The 20,581-nt window shown below is 36.7% G+C and overlaps 1 protein-coding gene across 3 annotated transcripts in view; it reads right to left on the reverse strand.

The window, feature by feature from the left end:
• PKN2 (protein kinase N2) overlaps nucleotides 1-20,581 on the reverse strand; it is a 158,265-nt gene that overhangs the window by 40,379 nt on the left and 97,305 nt on the right. For all 3 annotated transcript variants that reach the window (XM_077120365.1, XM_077120364.1, XM_077120363.1), the window contains 3 exons: nucleotides 15,577-15,694; nucleotides 14,771-14,916; nucleotides 14,465-14,678 (listed from right to left, as the gene is read on the reverse strand). In XM_077120365.1, coding sequence (XP_076976480.1) covers nucleotides 14,465-14,678; nucleotides 14,771-14,916; nucleotides 15,577-15,694 — 478 coding nt within the window. The remainder of the gene's footprint in view (nucleotides 1-14,464; nucleotides 14,679-14,770; nucleotides 14,917-15,576; nucleotides 15,695-20,581) is intronic.

A 20,581-nucleotide genomic window follows, 5' to 3' on the forward strand; every position in this document is an offset into this window, starting at 1 on the left:
TAATTTAACTTCAATTCAATTTATAATTTTATATAAATATATAGAACTTACATATTCAGAAATAGAAAAAAAGATCTGCTAAAATAACAAAAACTCTTCTCCCAGAGAACTATTATCTTTCTGGCTTTAATTGGAGAAATCCATTAAAAACTCTTAATTAAGGTGACCAGTAGAAATTCTACAGAAAGTAGAACTTCCCAAATGTTGTCTGTAGGGCATGAAACAAAACAAATTACATAAACTTCCCATGTGTCTGAATACTCATTTCTACTAATTCATTAATTAATGGAAGAATTACAAAATTATGTGGGTAGAGTAGGAGGAAAAAAATGAAGGCTAAAATATATCTATTGCAATAAACACAAATTAGAAACAAGGAATCTGATTATAGTGAATAATGTCTATGTTTAATAGCTACGTAGTTAACATAGAAAAGGACTTAGTTTTTTCATCAATAATTCTTGCTTCTTACTCTATTTGACAAAAAGTGAAATTATCTTTTCATTATAAGTTTAGTCTATGTAATTATGAATTGAAATTAAGTATAAAAAATTGCAATTTTCTTAGGCAAATAAATATAAAGGTGTTTGTGAGAGTAAAATTCATGTGTTATCTTGGCCAGGTGATGATGCCTAGTTGTTGGTCATGCAAGTACTGGCTTATCTGTTGCTCTAAGGACAGACATTCTGTGGACTTAAACAATCAGCATGCTGATTGCATCTATGGCTGATTACATCTGCAGTCCAATAATGGGAATGTCTTTCACAATGAGCGAAAACTAAATCTAGTCAGTTGAAGGTTTTAAAGGTGTCAGAAAGAGAGAATCTCCCTCTCCCCTTCAGCCAGTCAGCCTCTTCTGGGGAACTCATTGAAGACCTTCATCAGAGTTGCTAGCTCATGGCCAGTCCTATGGAATTTGGACTTGTGCATTCTCACAGTTGCATGAGACAGCTTTATAAAATTTCATATTTACAAATACCTCCTATTGGTTCTGTTTCCCTAGAGAACCCTGACTACTACATCTTTGGTACTGGGAGTGGTTCTTGGGAAAGAGAATTTTAATAGATTTCTGCAATTGGTTTTCTACTCTGATTAAACTCAAAGGCATTAATGACTACTTCCAATAATCTATTCCAATAATGACAGTCCATGGTGTGAGTTACCAATAGAAATACACAAAATATTACCATTTGATTCGGTTAATTGTACACATATAGGAGGCAAGGCTCTGGGTGACAGCGTTTCTGAAACCTTAACAGAGTTTTGTAGCGTTAAAAATATATTATGAAGTTGGCTGGTTGTTCCTCAATATGCTGGATAGTTATTAAAGAAAGGGATGAGGTGAAGGCTTCAAATTTGCAGCTTAAACATCATATAAAAGATGAAAAAGTTTCTATGTGTGCCCTGAAACAAAATCTTTCCTGTCGCTGCAGACTAGAGATCATTGAAAATCAAAACCAGAGTCTCACTGTGCAAGTTCTACAATGTAAACTAAATGATCAACCTTGCACGGTATCTGCTGTTAAACTGAGGGCACTGATTGGAAAAGAATGGGATTCTGAAAACTGGGATGGAGACTTATCAGTTGAAAATGATGGCAGTTGGAAAACTGAAACACTAGATTCTGCTGAGTCTTTGCAAGATAAACCTGTAATGGTCTTCTGAGGAAACAGCCACCCTACCTCCAAGCTGTCCAGAGGAAAGAGACACCAATCTCCAGCCTGCCCCGAGGAGTCTGCCATCTAACTTCAACCTAAAGAGATTAACCCTTCAGTGTATGTGACACCTATAACAACCTCATCTGAGAAAACAGCCCTCATTCTTCTGTCTGGACAGATTAATCCTGTTTCATCAGATGAAACTGCAAGGAAATGCCCTAACGTGTCTTGAAAGACAGTTCTAATATTTTTCATGACCCACCTCCATTACCTCTCTTTTCTTCAGGCCTATAACTAAAGTCCCAATAGGCCTCAAAAGATTAGCTACAAAGTGTGACCCATGAAGAGGTATACCATACTCCAAAAGAACTGCATGAGTTTTCCAATTTATATAGACAGAAATCAGGGAAATTTGTGTGGGAATGAATATTAAGGGTGTGGAATAATGATGAAAGAAATATAAAGCTGGATCAGGCTGAATTTAATGATATGGGCCAACTAAGTAGAGATTCTGGGTTCAATGTTATAGCTTGAAGGGTTATAAAAGGCATTAACAGTCGTGTAGTTGGCTGAAACATGGATCAAAAGGCAGCTGACATTACCTGACACTGAAATGCCAGAACTTCTCTGGGATAATGTAGATAAGGGGACTCAAAGGCTTAGAGAGATTGGAATGTTAAAAGCGGATTTATCATGGAAGACCTGCTCAAACATCCCAGGAATGTCCAGAGGACACATCTTTTACTAGGACTGTAAAGAATAAATTTGTGAGATTAGCTCCATTATGGCTGAAGAGCTCTACAGTTGCCCTTCTCTGTCGGTTAGATATTACTGCAGGAAGTGCTGAGACTGAGCTCGAATCCTTAAACAAAATGGGGATGATCTGATCCCAAATTGGCATCAAAGACAAGGTTGGCATGGCTACCATAATGGACATCAGACTCAAAGCAGCAGTCAAAATATCTGACTTGCAGAGACCTACAGTGCTGGCGAGTAGATCGTGGAATACCTAGAAGTAAAATAGTTGAGCAGTCTACTTATACAGCAGAGTTCTAGGTTAAGTGAACAAAACTAACTTGAATTACAAAATCAGAGTCATGGCCCCTTAATTCCCAGGCTTGAGACAGTTTATAGACTGAGAGTCCCTTGAATGAGAGGAAGGTCAGGTTCCCTTGGGGAAGGACCCTGTTACACTGTCAAAAATTTATACTGTTAATCTTCCTCCCAGCCTTCCCCAAGGAGACCTATGACTTTTATCAGGAGAAAAGGAAATGATCAGATATTACAGGGATTATCAGAAGTGAAATTAATTACAGGGGAACCAATATGTCACTGTTTCACCAGTAAGAGTTGGGGCTTATGAAGGTCAGGTGATAGATGGAGTTTTAGCTAAGTTCATATCACAATGGGTCCAGTGGGTCCCTGGACCCATTCTGTGCTTGTTTTCCCAGTTGTGAATGTATAATTGGATTTGATATACTGAATAACAGGCAGAATCGCCGTTATTAGTTCCCAGACTTGTATAGTGAGGACTATTATGGTAGGCAAGGCCAAGTAGAAGCCAGCAGAACTGCCCCTATCTAGCAAAATAGTAAATCAGAAGCCACACCAGACTCCTGGAGGGATTGCAGAGATTAGTGTCACTCTTAAGGAGCTGAAGGAGGAAGGAACGGTAATTCCCACCATATCCCCATTCAACTTCCTTATTTGGCCTGTGCAGAAAACAGATGTGTTTTGGAAGTATCATGAATTTAAGCAGGTGGTGACTCCAACTGCAGATGCTGTTCCAGATGTGGTATTGCTTGAGCAAATCAACATATCCCCTGATACCTGGTATGCAGTTATTGATCTCGCAGACACTTTTTTTCTCAATAGCTGTTAGTAAAGACCACAGAAACAGCTTGCTTTCAGAGGGCAAGACCATCAGTATACCTTCACTATCCTACCTCAGCGGTATATCAACTCTCCAGCCCTAAGTCCGAATTTTGTTTGCAGGAAACTTGATCATTTCTCCTCCCCACAAGACATCACACTGACCCATTATAATGATGATCTCATGTTGACATGACCTAGAGAGCAAGAAGCAGCAACGAATCTAGACTTATTGTTAAGGCTGTTACATGTCAGAGGATGGGAGACAGAAATACAGGGGCTTTTCACTGCAGTGAAAATTCTAAGTATCAAGTGCTGCAAGGCATGTTGAGATATCCCTTCTCAGGTGAAGGATAATCTGTTACATTAGGCCCCTCCTATGACAAAAAAGAGGCACTTTTTTTTTTTTTTTTTTTTTTTTAGTATCTTTTTAATTGGCATCTTTGGATTTTGGAGCCAACATATTCCTCATTTGAGTGTGCTACTCTGGCCCATTTACTGAGTGACCAGAAAAGCTGCCAGTTTTGAGTGGAGACCAGATCAAGAGGAGGTTCTGTGACAAGTCCCAGCTGCTGTACAAGCTGCTCTGCCACTTGGACCATATGATCCAGCAGATCCAATGTTACTGGAAGTATAAGTGGCAAATAGAGATGCTGCCTAGAGCCTTTGACAGGCCCCTATAGGAGAATCACAACACAGGCCTTTAGGATTTTGCCATACTCTGCTGATAATTACTCATTTTGAGAAAACAAGAGTTTCTCTAGTGGGCGTTAGTAGAGACTGAAATTTAACCATGAGTAACCACCAAGTTATCAAAGAAACCTGAGTTTCCTCTTAGAGAGCTGGGTGTTGTCTGACCCACCAAGCCATAAAGCTGGGCATGAACAGCAGCACTCCATCATAAAATGGAATTAGTATATAAGAAATCAGGCCTGAGTGGGTCCTGAAGGCAGAAGAAGGTTACATGAGGAAGTGGCCCAAATGCCCACGGCCCCCATTCCTGCCACATTACCTTCTCTTTTCCAGCCCATAGCTATGGCCTCTTGAGGAGTTCCTTATAGTTAGCCGACTGAGGAAAAGAAAACTCAGACCTGGCTTACAGATGGTTCTGCACAATACGCAGGTACCAAGAGAAAGTGGACAACTGCAGCCCCTTTCTGGGATGTCCCTGAAAGACAGTGGTGAGGAAAATCCTCCCAGTGGATGGAACTTTGAGCAGTGCACCTGGTTGTTCATTTTGATTGGAAGGAGACCTTGCAGGAGATGCACTGGTATACTGATTTATGGACTGCTGATAATGGTCTAGCTACATGGTCAGGAACTTAGAAAGACCACAATTGGAAGACTGGTGACAAAGAGGTCTGGGGAAGAGGTATGTGGATAGACTTTTCTGAGTGGGCAAAAAACATGAAGATATTTGTGTCCCATGTGAATGTTCATCAGAGGGTGACTACAGCAGAGGAAGATTTTAATAATCAAGTGGGTAAGATGAACAGTTCTGTGGATATCAGAAAGCCTCTTTACCCTGCCACTCCTGTCATTTTTCAGTGGGCTCATGAACAAAGTGGTCACGGTGGTAAGGATGGAGGTTATGCATGGGATCAGCAACATGGACTTCCACTCACCAAGGCTGATCTAGCTATGGCCACTGCTGAGTGCCGAATCTGCCAGTAGCAAAGACCTATACTCAGCCTCCTATATGGCACAATTTCCCAAGGTAATAAGCCTGCCATGTGGTGGCAGGTCAATTACACTGGACCATTTCCATCATAGAAGTGGCAGTGATTTGTTCTAAACTGGAAAAGATACATAACTCTGGATAGGGATTTGCTTTCCCTGCCCACAATGCTTCTGCCAAAGCTACCATCCATGGACTTACAGAATGCCATCAAGGTATTTCATACAGCATTGCTTCTGAGCAAGGATGAAGTGCGGGAATAGGCATATGCTCATGGAATTCTCTGGTCTTATTATATTTTCCATCATCCTGAAGCAGTTGGATTGATAAAACAGTGGAATGGCCTTTTGTAGACTCAAATTACAGAGCCAACTGGGTGGCAATACCTTGTAGGGATAGGGCAATGTTTTCCAGAAGGGTGTATATACTGTGAATCAGTGCTCACTTTATGATGCTGCTTCTCTCACAGCCAGAATTCATGGGTCCAGAAATCAAGGTGTGAAGTAGAAGTGGTATTACCCCTAGTGATCCACGACAAAAATTTTCTTCCTGTCCCTGAAACCTTGAGCTCTGCTGTTCTACAGGTTTTAGTTCCAGAAGCAGTATTTTCACCACGAGACACATCTACCCCACTAAACTGGAAATTAAGAGTGTCACCTGCCTACCCTGGGCTTCTCATTACTGTGAATCAACAGGCAAAGGAAGGGATAACTGTCTTGGCTGGGGTAACTGATAGTATCAAGAGGAAATAGGACCGCAATTACACAATGGAGGTAAAGAAGAGTTTTCCTGGAAGACAGGAGATCCCCGAGGGTATCTCTCTTAGTACTACCATACACTGTGATTAAAGTCAAGGGAAAACTGCAACAACCCAATGCAGGCAGGAGTACCAAAAGCCCAGAAACATCAGGGATGAAGGTTTGGGTCAACCCACGAGGCAAAGATCTACAGCCAGCTGAGGTGCTCCCTGAGGTTAAAGGGAACATGGAAAGGGTAGTGGAAGAAGATAGTGATAAATATGAACTACAACCACGTGACTAGTAACAGAAATGAGGAGTGTAACAGTGTGACTATTTCTTCCCTACGTTTGTGTTTGAACACAAACCAAATATTTTCTTTCCTATGTTATCCCCTTATCATATGACATAAGTTGTACTGTTCATGTTGTGGTATTTAAGTTATATGATACTAAGTTCAAGAGTGAATATTACCCAACGATTTGCACCCTATTCTGGAGAGATTTTCTGTCTTTTCAGTTGTATGCAGGATAGTTCAATATTGTTAGGTAAGAAACATGTCTGTTACTGTTTTTTTTATTTAGAAATTAAGCATGGTTTAAGGTTATGTGTATGGCTGCCGAGCTGACAAGGGGTAGACTGTGATGGTTAAGTTCATGTGCCAACTTAGCCAGGTGATGGTTCCCAGTTGTCTGGCCATGTAAGCACTGGCCTATCTGTTGCTATGATGACATTTTGTGGATTTAAATTATCTGCGCATTGATTCCATCTTTGGTTCATTACATATGCAGTCTGTTAAGGGTAGTGCCTCACATAATGAATGATGTTTAATCTAATCAGTTGAAGGCTTGAAAGGAGAAGTTAGAAGAGAGAATCTCTCTCTCTACTTCAGTTAGCTAGCCTCTCCTGGGGAATTCGTTGAAGATATTTCTTAGGAGTTGCTAGCTTGCAGTCTGCTCTATGGAATATGGACTTGTGCATCCCCACAGTTACGTGAAAGACTTTTATAAAATCTCACATTGATAGATATCTTCTGTTGGTCTGTTTGCCTAGAGAACCCTGGCTATTACAGTGCTCAAAATTGAAATGAGGAACGATGAGTTAGAACATCTGGATACATTGCTTTGTCATCATATGGGCTAGACTTAGTGTACTAAAAAAAGAAATTGTGCTTCATATTAAAAAAATATATTGCATATAGCATAACACTTTAGTAAGACTATTTCTTGCTAAGAGCTGTCATTTAACTTAAATCACCAAAAGTTGATTTTATTTAGAGTTTTTAATTAATTAAAAGTAATGGATATTTGTTTCTAAACAAAGCAGTAAGTGGGATTGCATTTATATTCCCAAATGAAATAAATAAAATACTGGACAAAATAAACGAAAAATCAGTTTAAAGACATTGAAATCAGATGGTGGAAAACAGTGATCCCTGAGAGATAGGAAACAAATAAGATAAGCCCTCAGATTGTCCCAATTTATGTCTTAAGAGTTTCAAGAACACAGTACAGGAAAAAGGAACTCGGGCAGTCCCATGTTTACCTGACTTGAGGAGAAAAAACTGAGAGTCTAAGGATACACCTAAGGAGTGAGAGTTGTAGGGCAGAGTAATGGGAGGAGAAAACTGTTCTGAGAGAAATCTCCTGAAATCTACAGAGTATCCCCATAGATTATTTAGCAAAATACTATCAGCACATGCCTGTGCAGAAACAAACTAAATCAGGAGAAAAAAACACCTGAGAGTATCAGAAGGAAGCACACTTTGCACACACAGGTAGGACTATTATCTACTTCTACTAAGCAGACTTGAAAGCCTCATACTTTATGGCACATTGGAGAGTAACTAGAAGTCCTGCTGCAGTAGTACTGAATAATTATCCCTAGACTAAACACAGCTCTGATCTCATTAAAAAAAAAAAATTAAAGTAAATCCTGAAAGAACTGTTTCCAAATAAGAACTATAACCCCAAACACATTTCAAGGGTATTTATAGGGAGACAAGAATAACCAGCACCCAACAAGGTAAAATTTACAATGCCTGGCATCTAATCAAAGATTACCTTTTTTTCTTGTATGCTGGATGACAGGGTCACATTTCATTCTTTTTCCATGTGAGTATCCCAAAGACCTTTATTTTAGTTTTCTATTGCTGTTTAACAAATTACCACAAACTTAGTAGTTTAAAACAATACTCAGTTACTATCTCACTATTCTGTTAAGTCAGAAGTTGGAGTAGACTGAGTTGTATTCTATAATCAAGATCTTACAGGGAAGAAATGATGGTGTCAGCAGGTGGGGTTCTTATCTGGAAGCTCTGAGGAAGAATTTGTTTCTAAGCTCATTTAGGTTGTTGTCAGAATCCAGTTCCTTATGGTTATAAGACTGATGTTCCTGTTTCTCTGCTGGCTAACTGTCGGAGAATATTCTCATGTTCTAGAGGCCACAGGCATTTTGATCTTGGGGCCCCCTCCATCTTTATGTCAGTAGTGACATGCCAAATCCCTCTCTTGAGTGAAGTCTCTCTGACTTCCCTTTCCACCACTGACCTGAGAAAATGTGCTTTTAAAGGGGTCATGCGATCAGATTAGGCCCACCTAGAGACTTGCATTTTTGATTAGCTCAAATTCAACTGATTAATAACCTTAACTCATCTGCAAAACACCTACTGTTTGCCATGCAACATAATCTAACCACAGGAGGAATGATGTTGCACTATATACACAGGGGAGAATTATACAAGGGCAAGGGTCTCCAGAGATCATTCTTAGATTTTTGCCTATCATATGAGGCAAGTAAAGAAATAGAAAAACATGATCCATGAGGGGAAAATCAAATCAATTAAAAACAGTTGAGAACTGACATAAATGTTAGGATTAACAGACAAGGAGAGTAAAACGGTTATTAGAACTGTATTTTACCTGTTCAAATACTGAGCAGAGACAAGGAAAAAAAAAAACCAAACCAAACTTATAAAGATGAAAATTACAATGTCAAATTAAAATGCACATGTACACAAACACAGCACTGGATGGGGGTAAGGCAATTTCTGACTGTCTTGCTAATACTCTCTTGTTCCTCTGACATGCTTACTCCAAACAAGCAAGTCGGAGGGTTCTATATAGCAAGAAATTAAGGACAGCCTCCAACCAAATGCTAATGAGGAACTAAGAATCTCAAACAGCCCTCAAGGAGTAGAACCCTGCCAACAGCCATTTCAGTGAGTCTGGAAACGGATACTTCCCCAATCAAACCTTGTCTTGGGACTGCAGTCCAGGTTGATAAGTCTGACTACAACCTTGTGAGACACAATGAAGCAGAATTAGTTAAATTGTGCCCAGATTCTTGATGTACAGAAACTGTGAGAAAATGAGTAGGTAGTGTTTTAGGCCATTAAACCTGGGGTAATTTGTTATATAGTAATAGCAACTAGTACAATTTTCATTGTAAAAGAAGGCAGTAAAAAGAAGAAAAGGGAGATTAAAGAATGGATGGGACATATATAAAAACAATACATTAGGACAGATATAAACTATATCATTAAATATATTAAGAATAAATGGCCTCAGGGATGAAATTATAAATTGCAAATGATAAGAACAGAGTTAAATTCATTCACATTCAATGGATCTTAAGTAAGAAAATTATTGTAATGGCAGTACTTACAGGAACATTTTACCCTTTGGTTTTTATGTCATGTTTTATTTTTGCTTCTTTTTTTTTTTTTTTAACCTTTTAATTACCTTTACTGATACTCTTCATTTCTACACTCTCCTCTAAACCTCTCTATCCTGTCTTTTCCTTTTAGTCTCTAGGACTCTCTTTAGTATTTCTTGCAGGGCAGTTCTCTTGTCAATGATCTTAGCTTCTGCTTATCTGTGAAGCTCTTAAATTATTCCCTCATTTTTGATGGACAATTTTGCTGGATAGGGAATTCTTGGTTGGCAGTTCTCCTCTTTCAGTACCTTAAATAGATTACATCACTGCCTTCTTTACTCTGAGACTTCTGATGAGGAAGTGGATATTAGTTTTATTGGGGATTCCTTGTATGTAATGAGTCTCTTGCTTTCAGAATTCTTTGGTATTTGGCATTCGATTAGTATGTGTCTTGGAGTAGGTCTGTTTGGATTTATTTGGTTTGGAATAAATTTCTTGGACCTGGGTATCTATGTTTTTTCCTAAGAGTTGGGAAATTTTTGGCCATTATTTCCTCAAATATTTCTTCTGTCACTTTTCCCTTCTCTTCTACTTCTGGTACATCCATGATGTGAATATTTGTGTGCTTCATATTGTTGATCGGTTTCCTGAGACCCTGATCAGTTTTTCCCATTTTTCCCCTCTATCTGTTCTTCCATCTGTTTAATCTGGATCCTGTCTTCTAGCTCACAGATGCTTTCACCTGGCTCTTCAAATCAGCCATCGTGTGCCTCTAGTGTATTTTCACTTTCATTTATTGTGGTTTTCATTCTCATATTATTTTTCTTTGCATGTTTTCAAATTTTTCTCTATACTCATCCAGTGTCTTAATAACTTTTATCTTTTTAGCCATCTATCTGAATTGATTTAGGAGATTTGTTTGAACATTTGTGATTAGGTTGCTGCAAATTCTGTATCTCCTCTGCCTTCCCAATCTGTTCCTCTGGATGGGTCATACCTTCCAGCTTCTTGGTATGGTTTGTAATTTTTGCTGATGTCTGGGCATCAGATTATCTTGGTGAGTTTATGCTGAGGCCATACTCTCTTTCATCAAAGATTTTTTTTTTTTACCGGCTTTGTGTTAATGCTCTTCTTCGACACTTGGTTCATCAGTATACCCAACCAGGGCTGGGCCAGGGACACACAAAGAGGATGCATACTATTCCATAGAGTCCCAGAGAAAGGGTCAGGTAAAATGCCAAAAAAATCTTTAGTTCTACTTCCCAAGTGTGTGATTTGGAGGTGCATTTTCCTTGCCTGCCAGCAGATGGTACTCTTTGGGTAACCTATTTCCCTCAGCCCCTAGAAGGCAGGTTGTTCTTAATTCCCTGCCTGATCCAGAGAACAGTGCAGCAATGCTGGGCTCAGTGGGCTGAAACTGCACGTCCCAGTAGTCCAAATTCACCAGCCAAAAGCTGGAACAGTACTGGACTCTGTCATATCCTGCGTTTGGAGAAGTGCACCTCTGTGCCTCTCTCTACAGCTGTCTACCCTCCAGGAACTGGACAACAGGGGCTGGGGCTAAGGGGGTTTCTTACGATCTCTCACCACAGCTTCTCTCTTTGTCCCACACTTTCCTGGGTGTTGCACAGTATTCTCTCCCAATCTCTAGAGGCCCAGAACCATAGTTCTGTAAAGTTTCTGCCTGTGCCCTAGTTGGTTTTCTGGGAGAGAAGTGAGCTCAACGTTTCCCTAATCAGACATCTTGGTTTCTCCTGGAACACTTTTATAACTTAAAAATATTGAATGCCTTTATTAATAAAGTGAAGCCCTTTCTGACATTGAGAAAAAATTTTTTTAAGGATTCTGGAGCTGGGATAAGTCTGTGTAAAAAATATGTCATATTTATAAGGGCCATAAAATTCTTCATAGATGACACCAGTGAAAACGGTGGAGTAAACTCCAAGGGTGGTTCCTCTACAGAAACCCTGAGAAAAAATGTCAAAATGTGCCAAAATCAGCTTTACTGGCACTCTGGAAAATAGTCAAAGGTTTACAGCAACTAAGTGAATGTTCATTCAAAAAAAGGTTATTAGACCTGGTAAGAGAGTTTTGAAGCACTTGAATTTACTTTACCCCATTCCCTCGAACAGATTAAGGATAGTCTTTGAAAATGGAAGCCCACATTTCCAGTGTAGGTTTCTGGTGCAGGAGGGAACAGAATAGATTTTGTCTCAAAGATTATGGTTGCTGTTTAACCTATCTGGGGGCCAAAGGACTAATATAAAGAGCTTGCTTTTATTTTGCTTACCTGGGATTTTCTTATGGAGGATAAACAGCTAATTAGAGGGCAGAGAGCATTTGTCCAAAACATTTACAGGGATCTAGCTGCTATAGCCCATGACAAAGGGTAAGAATTGGGACAAATAAAAGATGTGCCAGAGGATGGTGCGATGGTGGCTCAGTGGCAGAATTCTCACCTGCGATGTCAGAGACCCAGGTTCGATTCCTGGTGTCTGTCCATGAAAAAAAAAAAAGATGTGCCAAAAAGCAACAGAAGAAAAGCAAAAAAATACGTGCCAAAAAGCATGGGAAGAAAAAGCATCAATCAGATGCTTTAAGAAATAAAGGCTTTGAAAAGGTAACTTTCAAGTACTGCATAAGAATGAAGTGAAGGTGAATAGTTATAAATGGCCTGGCTTAGGGTTGATGGCATGCCAGAAAACATAAACAGATCAACTGCAAAGACTGCATTTTTTCTTTTTTGCCTCCGGGTGTTTAAGGAAATCTATGTCAGACCATTAGCTGAACACTAAGCTAATGAAACAGAGCCTTCTGTGAATACACACACAAAATACAGTCTTTACAAAAAGTAGTTTAAAGAAGTCAATAAAGGAAGGCCAAACAGACTTAATTCGATAAAGACTTGAAATTGGCTTCCTTATGAAATTAAGGATACCATGAATAAAAAAACTAAAGGAAACCAGGAAAATGATACTGTAACAGATATAGAATATCAAGAAATAGAAATTATTAAAAGAACTGAAGAGAGATCCAAAGCTGAAAGTTAAATAAATGAAGTGAAAAAATTTACTAAAGTGACATAAAAAGCAGATTTGAGCATGCAGAAGAAAGAATTCAGTATGAAAGAAAAAGAAAAGGAAAAAAAAAACAAAGAAAAATAAACACTGTGTACAAAACCTGCTGGACACCATCAAGGAATACCAGAAGGAGGAAAGTGAAGAAAGAATATTTAAAGAAATAATGCCTGAAAACTTCCAAATTTGATGAAAGATGTTAATTTGTACATCCTAGAAGCTCAACAAACCTCAAGTAGGATAAATTCAAAGAGATCCATATTGAGGTACATTATAACTAAACTGTCAAAAGCCAAAGCCAAAGGAGAGAATACAAGAAGTAACAGGAAAGTAGAAGCTCATCATGTACAAGGGAACCTCAAAAAGATTAACAGCCAATTTCTCATCAGAAACCAGAAGGGAGAGGGTTAATATTTTCAAAGTGCTAAAAGAAAAAACACCTGTTAACAAATAATTCTGTACCTGGCAAAATTTTCCTTCAAAAATAAAAGAGAAATGAAGACAAAAGTTGACTGACCTGCCCTATAAGAAATGTTACAGGAAGGCCTAAGGTTGAAATGAAAAGACAGTGGACAGTAAGCTGAAGTTATATACAGAAATACAGAACAAAAGTAAAATTAACTAACCAGGAAAATAAAGTCAGTAACATATTTTTTTCCCTATATGATTTAAGAGACAACTAGTATAAATCTATGTTAACAGGTACACAATGTATAAACATGTAATATGTACAACAATATAAAGAGGGGGCAGAGCTGTATAGGAGTACACATTTAGGCAACTGAAGAAGCATGGTATCAATTCAAACTAGACTGCTATAATTTAGGATGTTAATTTTAATTACCATGGTGGCCACTAAAAAAATAAGTAAAAAATACACAAAAAGGAAAGGAAGAGGTGATCAAAATAGTATATGGAAAGGAAAAACAAACAAAAAACACAGGAGAAGGTATCAGAGGAAGATAAATGTAAATGGATTAAACTTTTCAATTCAAAGGGAGAGATTGAAAGAATGGATAAACAAAACACAATTCAACGATATGCTGTCTACAGAAGCATATATACTTTATGTCCAAAGACAGAAAGAGACAGAAAGAAACTGCTATGGAAAACTGTTTGGCAGTTGTTCAAAATGTTAAACATAAAACTGCCATTGTGACCCAGCAATTTTACTCCCAAAAGAACTAAAAGCAGGTGTTAAAAGAAAAAACAAGCAAACAAAAAAAACTTACACAAATGTTCATTTGCAGTATTATTCATAATAATCAGAAGATGAAAACAACCTAAATGTTCATTCATATATTTGGAGAGGCAAAATGAGGTATATAACTACAAAATAGAATACTATTCAGCCATAAAAAGGAATGAAGTACTGATACATAGTACAACATGGATAAACCTTGAAAACATTATGCTAAGTGAAAGAAGTCAGTTACAAAAGACCACATATTTTATGATTACATTCACAGGAAATATCTAGACTAGGAAAATCCATACAGAAAGACTGATGGTCGTCAGGAGTTAGAAGGAGGGAAGAGTCTACTTAATGAACACAGGGATTTTTTTAGAGTGATGAAAATGTTATGGAACTAGATAGTGGTGATAGCAGCACAACATCGTGATACTGCACAACTGAAGTGCATACTTTAAAATCATTAAAATGGTAACTATTTATGTTATATGCATTTAATCACAAATTTTTAAAAGTCTGTGTGTACTTTTTTTACACTTCCTGAACCAGGGAAAGATGAGTGTGAAATCACATAATCACATAATACTACATACCTGTTAATGCTGCTGGTTTGGATAGTGTACTATATTGGTTTTGTGTAGATATCATACTTTGACGTGGACTTAGTGTTGGTGAGGCAACAAGTGAAAGCTCCTCAATAATAATACTGCTTTTGGGATGATTCTTGGGAAGTTCATTTAATCTTTGCTCTAATGAATACTTTAAAAGGTCCAACTTCTGACTTGATTCATTAAATCTTGCTTGAGCCTTAACAGGAAAAAAGACAATTGTTATTTAAATAACCGTATTTTAAAAATGATATATTTATTAAGCAAGTTAAAAATTTTATTTAAAATTACTTCTGAAAGTGCTTTTCTGTCTGTTACTTTTCCTGAGCCAAGTAATTTCATCACATTCTTTGCACCTTCTGCGACTGCAAACTCTATCCTAAAATGATGCCTTAATTCTTCCATCCGAAGTTCAAGGGGACTTATTACAGGTTTTGCTAGAGGAGGAAAAACACAAAACCTCAATTGAACCAGTTATGTGATTCTTTAATAGGTAGCGATTAAAAAGAACAAAAAAGAAATGAATTATTATATGAAATTACAAGATAAGCTAGTGCTTTAAAGAAATAAACACTAAAATTATATTTAATAGATACAATGTTGAAATTCACAGCCTCCCATTTTAATCATCATAGAGCTAAACTACAGATCTGAAAAAATAATTTTAGAACCACAGATATCTGTATAACATAACATCATGAAACTGAAATAGCTACTACTCCTACTTTTAGCGACTAGCTGTAAAGAATTTCTCCAGAATTAAAAAGAGGGGGTGGAGGTACAAAACAAAATCATCTTCTAAATAGGAAATAGACTTTTAAACAAAAAGAAAACTGATAAGAAGTATTTGATATACTAAAGTGAAGAAATATATTCTAGATCACTATCTTCTTGAAATATTAGGGCCAAATACTTGAAGACATATATCCAATGTGAAGAGTATAAAATTCAAGTTAAAAAAATATAATGTTTCCTCCCCTTTAATTTTGAACCACTACCTCTTTCCTACACAAGAATCATTAGAACCATATGTTCATACTGGTACCACTGACACTGACATTAATAAGAAGAATGACAATTTATCTATATTCCATCACCATTATCAAAAGCCAATTCATTAGTTTGGACTGCCTGAAGAATCTGCATCCTTATAACTTCTATTTTTGTCTTGCTGTCCTGGAGCAGTTGTTGAGCTGTACCATGGAGTTTCCGATCCTATTAAAAAGAAGTTAGAAAATGTAAGCAATTAAAGGGACAAATAAAACATTTTTACAGTTTTTAAAGATCAAATAATAGCTGCAAGTGAAAAACAGAGTCAAATGATCACTGAATATAATAATATCTAACCTCTGGGGTGACTAAATATGTACCCCAACTTAGACATGTTCTTAGTTTGTGTCCCTGTAAATGTGTGAACCCACTATAAATAGGACCTTTTGAAAATGTTATTTTTAGTTAATGAGTGACCAACTGAGGAAGAGTGGGTTATAATCTGGAGTACTTGAGACCTTATAAAAGGAACCTGGAAGTCATAGTAGCAAAGAAAGGAGAGGACACTGTCACGTGACAGGAAAGCCAAGGAACTCCAAGGACTGCTAGCAGCCAGCACCAGAATGTTACAGGGAGACAGCAAGCTTTCTAGCTTCCTAAACTACAAGACAACAAATTCCTGTTATTTAAGTCAACCCATTTGCAGTATTTGTCATAGGACCCTGGTAAACCAAGACAACCTTGTAGATACATTTAGAAAAAGAGAGCCATCAAAGTGTGCAAATTACCTCCATAAGCTAAGACAATTAGAAAGAAAGGGAATGAATCTTAATGTTTTTTAAAACAATGCAAAACCAAATCCACACCTGTCTTTGTTTTACAGAAAGTATAAAGATTTTCCTTGATCATAATCAAGGGTTCTTAAGAAGGATAATTAGCAATGCATGCCTAGGTAATAAGCTTAAGAGAATTTAGAAAATCACTTTCTCCCTCATTACATTTAAAACTTTCATGGAATTTCACATTTGTGGGTAAATTAGAAATACAAATGATCATAGCTAGTATTTGTGCTCCCTTAAATCCCGTTAAGTAGGAGATGGTAATTATAAACACTGTTGATAAATGAGATTTTGAAGGTTCCCTAGAAACACCCTGATTGTCAAAAAATGAGACCTCAGCAAAGGGAAGAAGTTAGACTGAATAAACTTCTGTCATTCCTTAAGACTTCAAGAAGGGCTCTGTATTAGGTGAAATGATGTCACTTTCATACTTCAGATTAATTCTAGTCACACTGAATTTGATTGACAGAAAGCCACAAAAACTGACCATTTTTTTGAATTCTGGCAAGGAGAATAATGTCCACATCCCCAAAGATATCTACAGCCTAATCCTAGGAACCTGTGAATATTTTAATTTACATGGCAAAGGGGAATTAAGATAGAAGATGGGGTTAAGAATGCTAATCAGCTAACACTGAAATAGATAAATTACTCTGGATTATCTTCTGGGTGGTCCCACTATAATCACAAGGGTCCTTAAATGTAGAAGAAAGAGGCTGAAGAGGATGTTAGAGTGATGCAATATGAGAAGAACTGGACTTACTGTTGCTGGCTTTTAAGTTAGGAAAAAAAGGCCATAAGTGAGTCAAGGAATGCACACAGCCTCTAGAAGCTACAATGAGCAAAGAACCAAGTTCTTCCCTGGATTTTCCATAAGGGAATGAAGCCTTACCTTGATTTTAACCCAGTGAGACCCATTTTAGACTTCTTAACTACAAAATTATAAAATAAATGAATTATTTTAAGTCACTAAATTTGTGATAATTACGGCAGCCACAGTAAACTAACACAGTAACAAAAAACAAATTTCATATGTCAGAGTTAATGCTATTTATTATTTTATTATATAAATGACCAAAACTTGGTTGGTTTCTCTCTACCAAAGAAGAAAAGATAGTTAAAAACAAAGCATCAAGTTAAAGAGTATATTCACAAGAAAAGCCAATCTTTACATATCATTTAAGCACCTCTACATTTATCACTAAGATAGTCAGTATCAACTTGAAAAAAAAATAGCATACGAGCAACCTACACCCTCCCAGAGACTCAAGATTAGAACCTAAGAGACAATCATTAGGCAAGTTAACATCATTTCAATAAATCAAATACTCATATACTACATGACACTGAATAAAGAAAATGATGAAGATATTTATAAGAAGGAAGAATGCGGCTATTATATAAGGGAAAAGAAAAGTGCCCTGAAATATATTCTGTTAAATACCAAACTTAGGTTACTATACATTGGAAGCTCAAAATAATCGTAAATTTATGAGCTTTTCTTCCTGTTTCAAAGGTCAATCATATAAGAAATTGCTCGCTCTTTAATAAAGTATTTAGATTTCATACAAAGGAGTTAGGCTCAAATGTTTCACTAAGTCCCTCACTTACCAATTTACAGAATAAATTACACACATATAAATAACATATTTGCTAACTATATCCTTACCAATAAGGATACTAGCTCAAATTTGATATTGGTCTATGACATATTATACAGACTTTTGTCAATATACACCTCCTCACCTTCCCAAACTTAAACTGAAGATACCTTTTTCTTACTGTACTTTCTCGACCTATCCAATATTAGGAACATCAGACAAACTGAAAAATTGAAATAACTTTCCTATTTCTTTGAGATCAGACCAGAGTAAGAAAAAAGTTTAGTATTCTAATGCCTATGATTTGATGAGACAAATATGTTTTCCAATTAGATAAACATGAACCCAAAGCTTATTGCTGTGTAAACTTAGGCAAGTTATCTATCTTCTGCAAGCCTTAGGTTCCTTCATGTGTAAAATGTGGATAACATTCTCTAAAATATTTGGCTTTTGCAAGCATTAGATAAAATTAAATTGCTTAGCACATGGTTGGCATTCAAATGTTCACTTTTAGAGAAATAAAAATAGTGACAAGACAATTTACTTTGATGAAGTTCTAATATAAAAGTCTTAAGCAAACTGTTTATATAATACTATGCTGTTCAATTATGCTACTCTTTTATTACTTTATAACTCTGTGAAGAGACTACAGTTCTGTCTTTATTTTTCTGGAAATATTCCTTTAACTATTTCATTTCAACATGCAAGGAATGGTACTTCTATTTCATTTTAAAAGTGAATTTTTCCCATACACAATATTTGAAGGATCTGTACAGATGTCAAAGAATGATGAAGACTCTTTAAACTGACTTTGGATACTATCAGTCACAGGCAATTTATAGTTACTACATTGTCAGTTCTATGCTTCCAGCATTCAATGGATTTTTACTATCAGTTTTATGCTTTCAGGCACTCCATGGATTTTTACTGAGTTCCTAATAAGTTCAAGGAAGAGATAAGGTAGATCTAAAAGTTCTGAAATGGCTTACATATTGGAAAAATACTGGTTTTTATGCTGATAGACTGAAAAGATTTGGGAGCCTTTTGAAATTGCCAATATTTGACTGATTTTCAATTAAAAACCCCAGCAATTTCACATGAGTTAATAATTTCAAAGAGTTAACTCAAGTAATTAGCACTCCACATTTTAATTATATTTGAAATGGCCAATATTTTACAGTTAGAAATGAAAATAATTTTACAAATTTTGTAATTTTTAAATAAAAGTTAACTATGTTTTGCAACTCACAGGGATGTTATGACAAATAAAAATAACTACATCACATATTTTCTCTCACACACACACCTTTCAAAAATAAGTAAGATAATTAATATACCTATCAGTATTTATGGCTTATTGTCTGTATGTTAAATATTGTCAGATCCAACGAAAAAACAAATATTTTATCAGTTAGGATGCTACTTTCTGAAGCTTACAGTTTGACAGAGAAAGAAATACATATTATTACATGTATCAGAAAGTTAAAAGTAACCAATTTTAGCTGAGAGAATTCAGAAAGGTTTCACACGTCTTGAATATAGATAAGACTGGAAAACGGCAAGACTGGAAGATGAATGGGGGTGAAAAGGATTGGGACATTGGATGAATGAGCAGGTATTTACAAGTGAGGAAAAACTATGAAAAGACCCTGGGGCGTGGATGGGGGGGTGGAGGGCGGGGGGGGGGGGGGAGATGCAAGGGACTGCAAAGAATCTGGATTTTCATTAAATAGCTTGGTTTGTCACTCCAATATAGGAAGGACAGATATTTCCTCAACATGTCACATCAAGTATTCAGAGATTACTCTGAAAATTACTCTGAAAAATCAACGCTGCTGCTTAGAGCCACAATTGCCCACTAATAATGTAAAGCTTTTCAAATGGGGTTGATGGATTAGTTTGAGAGGTTTATAAACCCCTTGAAGAAAAGATGGATGAATATGTGTGCGGTAGGCTTCACCACATTTTCAAAGTGATTTGTAACACCCAAAAGATTAATAACCACTGCTCTAAACTGAACAAAGATAAGGAAATACTAAAAGTAAAACAAATATAACTTTATGATAACTATAACTCCAAATGAATAAGAGATATGGGAATTCTGGTAAGACAGATAAAATTTCCAATAGCATTTTATTTTTAATTGAGAGATTCTAATTCATTCTTGAAATCTGAGAAAGATGAATGTGAACTTTCTAAACTTTAAATTTATCATAATATTTCCTTGGTTAAAAATCTTTTAACAGCAAAAACTCTTTTAGCAGCTCCCTACATCTTATAAGATGGGATCCCAACTGCTTAATTTTGTATACGGTACTTTATAATCCAGTTTGCCTTTCAACCATGTTACACCTCTCATATGCCTCACTCACTTAAAACTCTTTCTGTTGAAGTCACCTGAGGACTTCCTTAAACTACAGGTACCCTTGTGAAGATTCAGGTTTTTTTCTCCATGAATGTGTGGCCTTCTACTGAAAATGACTGATAAAGTTGACAGCTGTTCTATTGAAAGTATATCTTATTTATTGTCAGATATGCTGAATAAGAAGGAGGTTGAAAACTTCTGCTATAGTCATCCCAAACTACTTCCATTTCTTAGAACACAGCCAAGCTATTCCACAGCTCCCTATCCTGTATGTACTGGGCTTACTCATACCATAATCCCTAAACAG

Source organism: Tamandua tetradactyla, chromosome 11 (genome assembly GCF_023851605.1).
Source record: "Tamandua tetradactyla isolate mTamTet1 chromosome 11, mTamTet1.pri, whole genome shotgun sequence".
NCBI lineage: Eukaryota > Metazoa > Chordata > Mammalia > Pilosa > Myrmecophagidae > Tamandua > Tamandua tetradactyla.